The sequence below is a fragment of the Mauremys reevesii genome, linkage group 4, assembly GCF_016161935.1.
Source record: "Mauremys reevesii isolate NIE-2019 linkage group 4, ASM1616193v1, whole genome shotgun sequence".
Taxonomy (NCBI): domain Eukaryota; kingdom Metazoa; phylum Chordata; order Testudines; family Geoemydidae; genus Mauremys; species Mauremys reevesii.
Window position 1 is genome coordinate 22,053,331 of NC_052626.1, and position 13,806 is coordinate 22,067,136.

General features: G+C 43.9%; 1 protein-coding gene across 13 annotated transcripts in view; it reads left to right on the forward strand.

The window, feature by feature from the left end:
- Positions 1-1,921: 1,921 nt before the first annotated feature.
- LOC120403789 overlaps positions 1,922-13,806 on the forward strand; it is a 37,944-nt gene continuing 26,059 nt past the window's right edge. For 3 of the 13 annotated variants that reach the window (XR_005597730.1, XR_005597731.1, XM_039535445.1), the window contains exons 1-4: positions 5,376-5,459; positions 6,213-6,280; positions 6,954-7,007; positions 10,119-10,178. Coding sequence is in view for 8 of the 13 variants with exons in the window: in XM_039535445.1 (XP_039391379.1) it covers positions 5,396-5,459; positions 6,213-6,280; positions 6,954-7,007; positions 10,119-10,178 (246 nt within the window). In the remaining 5 variants the exon portion in view is untranslated. Of the gene's footprint in view, positions 2,150-2,591; positions 2,726-4,434; positions 4,572-5,345; positions 5,460-6,212; positions 6,281-6,953; positions 7,008-7,365; positions 7,659-10,118; positions 10,179-10,447; positions 12,580-13,806 lie in introns of those variants that run through there. The other 10 variants (XM_039535438.1, XM_039535440.1, XM_039535442.1 and 7 more) reach the window with 10 other exon arrangements.

Genomic DNA, 13,806 nt, shown 5'->3' on the forward strand with positions numbered 1-13,806 from the left:
TGTCACTGACCGCAGGAGCAAAGCCATCCAGATTTTAAATGCAATATTTCTCTAGTAGGTCAACAAAAGAGCCTCAGCCCAACAATTGACACAAATTATATTAATTTCTGCTATGAGACTTTATGTTGGGTATAAAGCTTCCACAGTGGAGAAGTTCAACTGAGTTCATCAGTTGTATTTATTGGACTTTTAACCAAGTAATTTTTAAAGAAACGTCAGTTATCTAAAACTTCCTTTTCAAAGCCATTGTGCTTGTAGCTTGTATACTACCGCCATAGGCAATTCCACCAGTGTACTTTCTGCAGAAGCTGATTTACCAGCACAGAGCAGTGACGTGCCCAATGGCACCTGGAAAGGTGGCTGCAGTTGTGTCAGAGTTTATATTTTAATAGTCAGCTTTGTTCATGTTAGGACTTTGTATGACACACAGTTTAGTGGCCAGGTCCCAATTACTAACCTGTCTGACTCCTCCATGCTTGAGCTGCTCTGGGCTTGTGTATGTTACATCTGTTTCCAATGAATTCAGATAATTGTGATGCATTACTTTGTTTTATTGTGCCTCATGTACTTACTGTACTTTTACTGCAGTACAGACCCATTTTACAATTTTTTAAAAAGTGCCGTGCTGATGAAAGGCAGATGAATAAAGATTCCTAATACCTGATCAGCACAAGAAATAATGGTATTCAGCACTACACCAGGGGGACTGAGAGGAGCAAGCCAGTGCCAGCCCTGCAATGTGAACCAGTAGACAAGTCTCTTTTAGCTCCAGTCCATCTGTGAGGGGCCCCATGATGGAGCATACACACCTGCTGCCTGTAGGTTGATGGTGAAACAGTTAACCTTCTTAGGAGAAGGACCACAGCTGCACATGGTCAGTGCAGGGTAGCAGCTGTGAAAAGTTAATTTTCCAGCATACCCAGTGTACATGACCTGGCCTGAGAGAAAAGGGAGAAAGGAGCCTTAGCAGTTGCTGCTGGTGTCATTGAAATAGTCTGGATTTTATGTGGGGGACTGTGGCTAAAGAAAGTCTAGTAATGCTTAGGCCCTAACTCGGAGACAGAAACATGTTCTGTTTTCTTTACAATGAAGTACATCTCCCAGCTCTTCGAATACTCTCTAGCTAGATGAATCCTTCCTTGACCACTTCTTCTTGGCCTGCTAGAGACCCCCAAACCTGGTCCCCTCCTCCCCATGGTTGAGGAGCTGTGTAAGGAGTACTAAAGTTTTAACATCATGCTGCACCTTAAGAATGCTTTTGTGTGTGTGTGTGTGTAGGGGGGGAGTCTTTGAGCCCCTGCCTCCCAAACAGATAGTGAGTTGGAAGCCTTGTTCACTGTTATGTCTCCAGATACTAATTAAGCCAAAACATGCTCCTTCAGTAAAACTGAACAACTTCAATGGGCTCAGTGAAACAAACAAGGCAATAACAACAAACCAAGGTCTCAAGTAAGCACAGTGTGACATTACAAGTTGCTATTCAAAACCACTCTGAAAGGCTCCAATTGGAACTGGGGTCCCACTGCGTTGGTGCTGTATAGACATGGAGGGAGACATGGTCCTTCCTGAAGAACATACAGTCTAGAGTCAGTCTCAGCTGCAACTCCAGTAACTCCTACCTCTCAAGACTTGAACTCTGCCCTCCAGCCAGTACTAGAGCTGTAACAGCACAGATAAAGTTTCCTACAGCTGCATACCTTGCCTTCCCCCACTACTTGCCTTTCACAGTAGGCAGACTAACACAACACAAATAGCCTGTATGGTTAATGTGCCAGATAATGTTCCATCAAACCAAGGGATACTCCACAGCTGAGGCACAGCTGTTCCATATTTCCAGTTGTGGTGATTGTTTAAGCAGAGTGTAATGAGCCATGTGTGGTGCTCAAACAGAAAGGTGCAATGGAAGGTGTAGTTCCAAACTGGACCACTGGGAGAGCTGTTCCTTGCAGCTCCCATCTGTCAGACCACTCTGGGAAATGTGGGGAGGGGACTGGTTTGTTCAATATGACTGGGGGACTTTACCAGGTAAGCTGATGAAAAGGCAGAGAGTACCAGTCCCAGAGGGGTTCAAGGCCAATCACGGTTGACAGAGCTCTGCATGGAGAGCACAGTCCTTCCCAAGGAAGATAAGGACCCACCAGGAGTGACAGTAAGTGATTGTTTCAATCTTATTACTGCCATAATTTTCGGTGCAGCTATACAGAGTGTTTCTGTGCCTGTATATCCCTGCTGCTAGCCCTTCATTCTGCTTAGTAGGCAAAACAAAATCCTGTTCTGCACTGCTTCTGCCATGACTCAACCACACTTTTTTATTTCAGTTTTGACCTCTCTACACTTGCAGTTAGGACTTTTAAGCACCAGTTCACACAGACCAGTTGCTGACAACTGTTTTCACAATAGATTAGCTACCTACTGTAGACAGATCTTGTGAGATTCAGATAAACAGTTTCAAACAGAGCTGCATGACTGAAAGAAGAATAGTTGTAATTACACACTTATTGAAATCAGCTGTAGGTCAAAGCACTTACCATGGCAGGCTTCAGCTCCCATATCCCAGCCTGTAAGTCCTGTGAAGGCTGCTCCATCCTTGTTATTGCATCTCCCATCCCACTGATCTCTATGCTCTTGTGAAAGTAGTCAGAGAATCTAGAGGTGCAAAAGAACCATCAATCCAATCCCTAACTACTGGAGAAGGGGAAAGAGAAAATGGAGACAGAAAAGAAAGGTATGGGGGAAGAAGAGAGAGAGAGGCCGTGAGAAGAGAGGAAAGTAACTGGAAGTCAGTTGGAAGCAGGAGGGGGAGCTGGGTAGAAGGAAGAAAAGAAGAAAGGAGTACAAGGAATTAGAAAAGTGGCATGGTGCACATAGCTATGTGACAGGTTTTTCTTTTTCTGTGAGCCTCCCCTTTAAATTCAGTAGCAGCCATTTTCAAAAGTAGAGCCCTCTGATGGGTACAGAGGGTGGGATCCAGGAAAGTACTGAACAGAGGAGGCTCTAGACCCCAGCACGCCAAGTGCGTGCTTGGGGTGGCAAAGCGCGGGGGGCAGCAGGCAGGCTGCCTCCAGCGATTTGCCTGCGGAGGGTCCACTGGTCCCGCGGCTTCGGTGGACCCCTCCACAGGCAAACCGCCGGAGGCAGCCTGCCTGCCGTGCTTGGGGCAGCAAAATCCCTAGAGCTGCCCCTGGTACCGAAGCAGCCCTTTCCCATTTGAGGTTCACTGTGATCTACAGAACTCCTGCCCAACCCTGCAGGTGCCTAAATTTTCCAGAGTAAAAGTTCCCCAGCTGCCTGTGTTTCTGCCTCTGGGCATGTGCACTGCTGCCTCCTGCTAGGTGACTGGATGCTTGTCTCCCACCTAAGCCCCAAAGTGATCCATGAAGCAGGGGAAGATGGCTTAGGTGCCAACTCCATGGGTGCTCCGGGGCTGGAGAACCCATAGGAAAAAAAAGGTGGGTGCTGAGCACCCACTGGCAGCCCCCCTATCAGGTCCCCCCTTCCCCCAGTGCCTCCTGCCTGCTGGCAGGCCCAGCTGATCAGCACCTCCCCCTCCTTCCCAGTGCCCCCCCCCGCACCATGATCAGCTGTTTCTCAGCATGCAGGAGGAGCTGGGGGTGGGGGAGGAGCGAGGGCACAGCACTCTCGGGGAGGAATGGGGTGGGAAGAGGCCTGGTGGGGGCATGATGAGGCAGGGTGGGAGTGGGGCTTTGGGGGAAGGGGTGGAGTGGGGGCAGGGCCTGGGGTAGAGCCAGGGGTCCAGCACCCCCTGGTACATTGGAAAGTCGGTGCCTGTGGAAGATGGGCATTCATGTGTGGAGCCTGATCTGATAGGTGTGCTCGGAGCCCATTCAAAATCCAGAGGGGGAAGGCGCTACCCTTCACTTTATAAGGTGTAGCCCAGTGGTTAGCAACCTCAGCTGGGATATGGGAGACTCAGGTTCAATTTCCCCCTCTCTGCTATATGGGCAGAAAGGATTTGAATAAAGGGCTCCCACCTCACAGGAGAGGGCTTTAAGCACCGAGTTATTGGACAGGCCAGTGTGGGGCTCCCTCAGCCTCTCCTGTTGAATCCTCTGTCAATTAATGCTTAGATAGTCATTGGGCCAAGGAGCAGGAAGGACTCAGTAGGGCACCCACCTGGGCGGAGGGAGTTTCTGGGCCCAGTTCCCCTGTTCTGCCACTCTTCATTACTTCCCCACAATGGCTCCAGGTAGCAGGTGCCCATTTGTGGATCACTAGCAGAGCTAGGTGCCTCCCTAGAGCCTGGACTTATGCTGCTCTCTCTGAGAGAGGGGCGGGGAAACCCCTTGTGTTGGCATTTCCCATTGGTTGGTTTAGGCAGCTCCCCAACAAGCTTGCTGGCTTTTGTGGTTTGCATTCCTAGGGTGCCTGTCTCTCCCCATTCATTGTGTAGAGAGCCAACGTGCCTAACTTGGCTTTGTGGATCACAGTGTTGTTCCTGTGATTTTCTAGACACCTGAAAGTTGGGTGCCGTGATGTTCAGCATTGCAATGCCCAAGTCCCTTTGTGGATTCCATCCAGAGTGAGACACAAAGTGAAGAAACTACTCTAAGGCAAGTTTCCTAAGTAGTGAGAATGAACAAGAATCTGAAATATATATGAAGACACTTGTGCCCTGATCCTGCAGTGAGGTTCCACAGGGGTACACAGGTCTCCTTTGCTGAACTTTTTGCAAAATATGGGTCATGCAAATGTTGTAGAAAATAGTGGCAAGAAAAACAATCTATTTTCCTAACACTAATGCGAAAGGTGTGCAGTACTTAGGCAACCAGCTGTGGTAGATTTCAAGGACTTAATAAAAGTGCTTAGAAAGCATAATGTGCCAAACCAAGACTTTCTATCTGTGCAGATTTCCTGCAAAACTGAGCTCATATTAAAAACTTACAGGGAAGAAGTGTGATGCATGTAAATAGAAAACTGCAATGCCTTTTATTTTCTGAGTACTTCATCTGTGTATTACTGAGGTTTTCTGTCTTCAGCTGCCATTTTCAAAAGGAGAGTCTCCAGGTTTTACCAGTGACATACCCACTTTGTGGTCTCATAGAAAGACTTAATTTGTCCCTCTTTTCATTGCTTCAGTTTACTCTATCTTAAAAGCAATTTAGGTTGAGGTACAGTTTTGCTCTTTGTGTATGGAAACTGATTGGGAGGTAGAGGAAAGCTGTGATACAGAGGAGGGATGGGAAAGGAGATGGTGCTTTCTTTCATGATCAAATCACTGCTTGTTTCCTGAATAATTCTGATGAAAATTTGTTTATGGAATGTAAGGGTGGTGGGGAAAAGTAGATGAAGCATTAGGGAGGGGAGGGGCAGGGCAGAAGGGGGTGGAGAAGTCATGCCTATAAAACAGGAGCATGCTGAGGCTGCTTGGAGCAGAATGGCTTCAGCAGAAAAAAGGCAAAGGAGAAGGAAGAAGTGCTGGGGTGGACAACCCAGAGCAGGTATGGATGGGGTTAGGATGATCCTGGAAAATGGAGTTATAGTGATAGCGGGGATAGGAGCAGAACAGTGCAGTTTCCCTAACACCCCCTTTTCCCCAAAGGCAAGTCTGTATTGCTGGTAACAGGATACACAGTCAAGCAGTTTATTTTGCCTACTAGAGAAGGTAATGGTACTAGTAAATATTAATCAGTTTATTGCAATTTTATATAAAAATGATTTGATTGCATTTCCTGCCAGTGTGCTAGAAATGTGCTATAAAAGTGCAATACCACCTCGCATTCACAAGCTAGAGTGGGCTGAAAAAATGTGTTCCAGTTAATTCTAAACATGGCTTTACTTGAACCTGACTGAGGAGTTCACTTGGGGAAGTGAAATGTTTTCTGTCTTATCTGGCTTCCTGGGTTAATGCAAGCTTTTCTCCACTTTCCAGTGATGTACAATGCTTAAAACCATGTTGTGCACAAAATGACAGTCTTTGTGTCTTTTCTTTCTCATAACAGGATGATTAAATGTTGAATGTCCTAAATTTTTTCTTTGAGCCATCCTTTTGGTAAGATATGAGGGTATGAGCTTTGTGGATGCTCACTGCTTTTAAGCTGAAGAAGCCAAAATTTATTAAATATTTAACTTAAAATGCAATTGTTAATGTGGTGGATAGGTGTGTTTCTAATATTAGAGGAGTTGCCATGGCTGGGTAGCCTGAATTAGAAATGCTTTTCTAATTCAACTTGTCTTTCCCTCCTTTGTGGTAGACTCCTGTGATCTGATGGATTCTGATAAAAGTTCAGACTATGTAGAGAGACTAGCACACAAATACATGGTAAAATTTCTCTTTAATTTATTGGCCTTTCCTCTGCATGTATGATTCTCTGGCCTAAGATTTCAGACTAAATAGATAAGTTGGAAAATGCTGCCTAATGAGCATATGTGGCTAATTGTCTGTGTTGGTAAATTGACACAAACTGATTCACCTGTAAGGAAACAAGCATGGGAGGAAACTGCTTTAATGCCTGTGTCACCACCTGCAGCATAGAACTCCCCCCCCCCTTTTTTTTTTTTGTAGTTTTGAGTAAATACAGAAGACACACTATCTTCTGGAAAAGCTGTGGCTGTGGGTATTGTAGCTGTAGGTTAGCTATTTATCTGTGGTTACACTGCCATAAACACTAACTCCTCTTTTATAACTTGTATGCAATTTAAAATAATGGCCAAAGAAAAATCAAGTTGTTAAAGCTGAAAGTGCTGTTTCTGTTGTAGGCTCTGAAATCCCCATGGCCTGAAATTTCTTAGGTCAGCACAGATTTATTTTCTGAAAATTTGAGTTTTTTTTCAGGAAAGTTATCTTTGTGTAATGGAAGTTTAGAAAAATACAGCATCAGCAAACTTCCTAGGCATATTCGAGAATGGGTCCTGTTTATATCAACTTCAAAATAAACCTTGTGCTGTTTTATATTTACAAACATCTGGTGGTTCTCCCTCCCCCTTCTCTACAGCGAAAATGCACAGTGGAGTCCAGTACGGAGTCAGAATCTGAATCCAATAATGAGGTAATTTCTCTTGCTGCTTGATTCCCTGGGGGCTGGGGTTCTCCTCTCTGACTGTATGAAACAATGTCAGGGGACTCTCTCCCTGCCCACCCTCCTGCAGACTCTAGAGGGGAGAGAAGGCTTTCCTCAGAGCCACCATTGTCTTCCCTTCAGAGCATCCTCTTCTTGTTGGTGTGGTTTTGGTGTTTTTTTTGTTTTGTTTTCCTCCTGAAATGGCTGACCTGGGGATCGGGGTGGGGTATTGACAATAGTGAATGTTTGGGGAGCTGAATGTAGTACTAGAGTTTCTCTGGTAAAAGGTACTTACAGGTGAACTGGGTTGTCTCTGATGAGATGGCTGTTTTTTTTCTCTTAATAGCTCAACTCTTGTGCAGCTGGGCTCCGGCATGTTGTAGAGTTAATGCAAAAATTATCTGCAGGATGTGCTTCCAATGCATATTCATGTCATCAACGGAGTGCAGTAGAGAGTGGATTTGACTTTCCCACTTGCTGGCAACAGTTGCCCCAAATTTCTGTCATTCTGCAAAGAACGTTTCCACCTATTACCCTGATGGATACAAGATAAAGAAAACAGTAAATCCTGTGTTGTGATGGTGTGAATATTTATCTGTGGGTATAAAACTCCAGAATCTAACTGTAAAGATCCACCAGGTAAATATTGCCCCCTCTGTTGTCTGGAGACGGAGTAGGTGTCTTGCTGCAGTCTGTCACCCCTTCCCCATGCTCTGTGGAGTGTTGCCGAGAGGCAGGGCCGCCCGGGGGGGGGGGGGGAGGGAAGTGGGACAATTTGCCCCGGGCCCCACAGGGGCCCCCACGAGAGTTTTTTGGGGCCCCTAGAGCGGGGTCCTTCACTCACTCCGGGAGCCCCGGAAAACTCTTGCGGGGCCCGGGCCCTCAGAGCTTCTTCTGCTCCGGGTCTTTGGCAGCGGGGGGTCCTTCCGCCTCGGGACGGAAGGACCCTCTGCCACCGAAGACCCAGCACTTTGGTGGTGGGTCCTGCTTCGGTGGTAATTTGGCGGCGGGGGGGCCCGCCGCGGGTCTCCAGGGCACTTCGGCGGTGGGTCCCGGAGCAGAAGGACCCCCTGCCGCCGAATTACCACCGAAGCGGGGCCCCCCGCCACCGAAGACCCCAGTGAATCCTCTGGGCGGCCCTGCTGAGAGGAGAGACTGGGAGGAGGCAGAAATGAGTTCTTCTACCAAGAATCTGACCAGAGGTGGATGACTTGTATCTTCTGCTCTCAAAGAGAGAAAAGCCCCTCTTCTATGCAGTCATCTGTAACTGCTTCTGTTGAGAACCAAGGAAGCCCAAAATTTGGGCCATGGATGATGATGGGGGTGTCTGAGGCAGACATGGTTGCCTACTTAAAAGGATTTGCACACCTTCATTAGAGCAGAAAGTGCATTTCCTCTTTGATCAGTACCTCCTCAGAGTATCCAAATCAAAACAAGAGTTGTTGGTGCGAAAATCAGCTAAAAGTCACAAACAGGCTTTGATAGGAATTTTGAGGTAAAATTTTTCAGAATAGGTTTTGAAAGGTCTGAACTCCTCTCCAGGCCTAAATAGGTGGGACTTTAGAAGAAACGTTTCTGAAGACATCCACTCAATGTGCAGTGGCAGTCAAAAAAGTGAACAGAATGTTGGGAATCATTAAAAAAAAGATAGATAATAAGACAGAAAATACCATATTGGCTCTATATAAATCCATGGTATGTGCCCACCTTCAATACTGTGTGCAGATCTGGTCACCCCATCCCAAAAAAGATATATTGGAATTGGAAAAAGTTCAGAAAAGGGCAACAAAAATGATTGGGGTATGGAACGGCTGCCATATGAGGAGAGAGTAATAAAACTGGGATTTTTCATCTTGGAAGAGAGATGACTAAAGGCGGATATGATAGAGGTCTATAAAATCATGACTGGTGTGGAGAAAGTAAATAAGGAAGTATTATTTACTCCTTCTTATAACACAAGAATTAGGCTTCACCAAATGAAATTAATAGGCAGCAAGTTTAAAACAAACAAAAAAGTATTTTTTCCCACACACTACATAGTCAACCTGTGGAACTCCTTGCCAGAGGATTTTGTGAAGGCCAAGACTATAACAGGGTTCAAAAAAGAACTAGATAAATTCATGGAGGATAGGTCCATCAATGGCTATTAGCCAGGATGGGAATGGATAGTGTCCCTACCCTGATTGCCAGAGCTGGGAATGGGTGACGGGGGATGGATCACTTGATGATTACCTGTTCTGTTCATTCCCTCTGGGGCACCTGGCATTGGCCACTGTTGGAAGACAGGATACTGGGCTAGATGGACCTTTGTCTAACCCAGTATGCCTGTTCTTATATTCTTCTTGTGACTTTCTTTGGTGGGTTTCTTTCATAGAGACTAACAAGTGATATGCTTTGCAGATGAAGACTTTTCTGTTTGAGCTGCTGAGAAGGAAGAATAATAGTGACAGCTCCTCAGTGGAGTCTAGTCTGCAGTAGTGGCTGACAGAATAAGACCAAGGAGAGACTGAAGATTGTCTAAGGGTGTATGGGCTTATCTGTGAAATACAGTTCTTGCTGACAGTATTAGTTTTAACACTATAAACACCACTGGAGAAAAATCAGTTTAACAAAGACTTTCTTCAGGAACATACCTAATTGTTTACTTGGGTCTGCACAAGTTCATATTATGCAAACAGAAGATAGATGCAACTTGCTTATCACTGAAATGATTGTTAGGACTTGATTTAACTGATCTGGCTTCAATAAAAATATCAAAACTCATAGGTGGCAGCAGTATTTAATGTTATGGAGCAGCTCACAAGGGAGATAAAAGGAAAGAAGATGTATAGTTTCTAGCTTCTTCTATGTATTTTATAGCCCTGAAACTTGCCTTTCTCCACATCATTTCCTCAAATCTATTCTGTACAATAAAAATACAGTACAAACACCCACAGTTGAAGTGGCTTAGATATTTTTTAAATGGTACTTCGCTTTCTTTTGTGTTTGACTAGACTCTTGCAGAAATTTTTAGAGCACTTAAACTGAATTCCAAACTTGTGGCAACCATGTATGAAACCATTTAATACGTATGTCTGATGGAAATACTTCCTCAAACAGGGCCTGCCCAGCACACTTACTGAAGGAGTCTTCAAGAAAGCAAGAGACACACTACTTCAGGTAGGTTTACACACTTCTGCCATTTCATTATGTAGCAGCCTTGTTTAAATTTCCTTAAAAATAAACCATTGTTCAAGTTGTGGAGTGAGTGGATGTGTTGATTCTAAATGATGCTGTTACTTATGTTTTTCTAGTGTAATCTCTTAGTATTGCAGCAATGAAAGGTTGTGGGGAAAATGGATGGTTACCAAACTTTTTTCCAGAGAAATGTCAAGAAAGGTGCAAAGGATAATATAGTGATCTGCTTTATTTAGATGTATTTGTTTTAGTTTTTAGATCCATATGATGGTGATTCAGAAGATGCATCAACCCATTCAGATTGTAGTTTGAATTCTCTTAATGATATAAACTATAACAGAGTTACACCTTTGGGGCACAATTTACCAGAGATGGTGGAAGACATGTACTCTTCTGAAAACAAAGAGTCCCTACATATGTTTTCAAATTGGGTCTCCCCAATAACAGAAATCTGTGGTGAATATATGCAGCCAGAAAATGACCTTAAAATACAGATGGAAGTTATCACTAAAGAGAAAAGTGATGTTCCAATAAGACTTTCCAGGCCATGTGAACTGTCCAGAGCCTCTGGAGTACTTGCCTCTGCAATGTGGCTGACATCTGACTGTTCCTTACTCATGAGTGGTGACCCTTCAAAGTATCCCGGAATCCTAGAAAGCCCAGTCACCACTATTCTGCAACAACCCATGTTAGCAAAGTCTGATGGTGAAAATACAATGTGTGACCAATCAATAATCAAGAGAAAACTAGCACTTCCACTTCTAGAGGGTGTTGGTGAAAAGCTAAGAAGAAAGAAATTGCGTGCAACCTAATCTAAGGTACATATAGGCTAATTATAATCTGGAATTCCCTCTTTTAAACATATCTCTAATTTACTATAGTACAAGACAACATGTCAGCTAGGTCTAGCAGTACCCTACAGAATATTAATGCTTATGTAGGGGAATTGGAGCTAATATAGGCTGTACCAGTAGTTGTGATCAAACCTGATCCCATCCAATATACAGTTCTCTGCCTTCAGCCCTGTGTTTCTCCTGCATCTGTGGCCAAGTAATTATGCATTTCTTAAGCAATAAGCTACAGCAGATACTATGCCTTATTTTATACATGCCTATGCTATTGCTGCAGGGGTCAGGCCTTTTCATGAAAGGGTAGTTGTTGTGATGCTACGCATTTCTCCAACTAAACCGAAGTAGTGTTGGTACAGAATAAGTAGCACTCATCGTAGTGTTTCACCTTCACAGTGACTGCACCATCTTCAGAGAGGCCTGTATCTGCTTCCTGCAGCTGCTTTGTTCCCATTGTGATTGGTCACTTGCAGGTTCAGCCTTGGATAATTGCCAAAATAACTCAAATCACACAAATAAGAAGTTTGTGGGAGCAGATAATGCTCATCAACTTTCATTTTGCAGGGTGAAACTGACTTTCCTTTTTATTCAGTGTTGACAATTAACTCTAATAGAGCCTGTTTCTCTAACCTTCTCTCCAACACAGTGCATACCAATGTGGGTTTATAATGTAAATACCAGCAGTTGAAGTTCTTCTACAATGAGGGGTGTTTGATTTTTCTCTTTCTCATAAAGGAAGAATATTCTCAAACCCAGCTGCTAAACAGAATGACCAGGACCCAGAGAATAAATAAGTTTTAATTAGCAGGGCTACCTCTTTTTGCCATATGGTAGAGGATAGATTTTTTTTTTTGTGTGTGTAATCTAGAGAAGAAGGGCTTCATGAGCCCCTTTGCTCAGCACTAGTAAAACTGTCTGCTCCTGAACAAATGTAGAGGTGTGGGATGTGCCTCTTAGCAAGAAGAGTGAGAGAAGGGTATTTTGTTGCAGCACCACCCAGAGCCACAGGGATGTTTGTTTAAACTTCTTTTCAAATCTGTTATCCCAGTATATAACCTGTTTATTACAATTGAAATAAACTTTAAACCAAGCCTGAACTTTATTGCTCGTCCTTATTAACTGTATTTTCTCAAGGTGGACCTGAGAAGTGGGGCAAGTGAAACATAACATCTATATCAAGTGTTCTATTGAACATCAGTTAGAACCTGTGTCTTAAGTTCATGAAAAGTTCCACCTTACTTAAAAATCCTCCAAAGACTCACTCGTGTGCTAGAGCATGTATGTTGCTAGTATGGATTTCCATAATGGAAGAGGGTGAAGAATACTTAATATTTAATGAGTGGCTACAATGTAAAATCATTGAACTTGGTGAACACAAATGAAGAATGGAAGCAAGAGAGCATGTTGAAGGTGTAGTTTCTTTTAGTAAACTCTTGTGCTTAAGGAAAACTAAGTTAATTACAGCTGTGATGTGCTGGAGGATGACTATTCTTGTATGCTGAAATTTGCTGGAAATAAAAATGCTTTTGCTCGTTTTTCTTCCCTGCCATTATAATCAATGTCAGTGTAACTATGAAACAGTGACCATTAGGCTGTATGCAGCACACTAGAGCCTGTTGGTGTTTCCAAACAAATGTTAATTATTGGGCTACTGAATCAGTTGTAGTAAAAAGCCTACGCTAAACTGGCAATAGGCTAGTGCCTCCCACTACAGCTATAGAGTAACTCCATAGCACCATAAGCCTTGTTCTTTAGTCAGGGATACATTAATTTTTTTCTAAATTCCTCAATGTTTTCAATTCTTCTGTAAAAGCTTTTTGGACACAGTTAACTTTGCTCTCTAGATTTCATCTCAGACAAATCAGAGGTGGAAAAAGACTTTCTATGCTCTATCTCACTGGGATTTATTTCTACAACTGCTAGTAAGCTGAAAGCTGCTACTGGAGACAGTGAATAAACACTGTTGAAATCTGGACCTCATGGTCCAGCCCTTCAACCTGCCCAAACCCAGAACTGGGGCATAATGTCTGAACCCCCCCCTTCCTCCAAGTGTGTGGCAAACATTATTTAAGCTTAAAATGCTAGAGGATTCTTCATAGCATAGATCAGTGTCTACCTTTACCAAATCATAAGGACATAAGAATGGCCGTACCGGGTCAGACCAAAGGTTCATCTAGTCCAGTATCTGTCTACTGACAGTGGCCAATGCCAGGTGCCCCAGAGGGAGTGAACCTAACAGGCAATGATCAAGTGATCGCTCTCCTGCCATCCATCTCCGTCCTCTGATGAACAGAGGCTAGGGACACCATTCTTACCCATCCTAGCTAATAGCCATTTATGGACTTAGCCACCATGGATTTATCCAGTCCCCTTTTAAACATTGTTATAGTCCTAGCCTTCACAACCTCCTCAGGTAAGGAGTTCCACAAGTTGACTGTGCGCTGCGTGAAGAAGAACTTCCTTTTATTTGTTTTAAACCTGCTGCCTATCAATTTCATTTGGTGACCCCTAGTTCTTGTATTATGGGAATAAGTAAATAACTTTTCCTTATCCACTTTCTCAACATCACTCATGATTTTATATACCTCTATCATGTCCCCCCTTAGTCTTCTCTTTTCCAAGCTGAAGAGTCCTAGCCTCTTTAATCTTTCCTCGTATGGGACCTTCTCTAATCCCCTAATCATTTTAGTTGCTCTTTTCTGAACCTTTTCTAGTGCTAAATATCTTTTTTTGAGGTGAGGAGGCCACATCTGTACACAGTA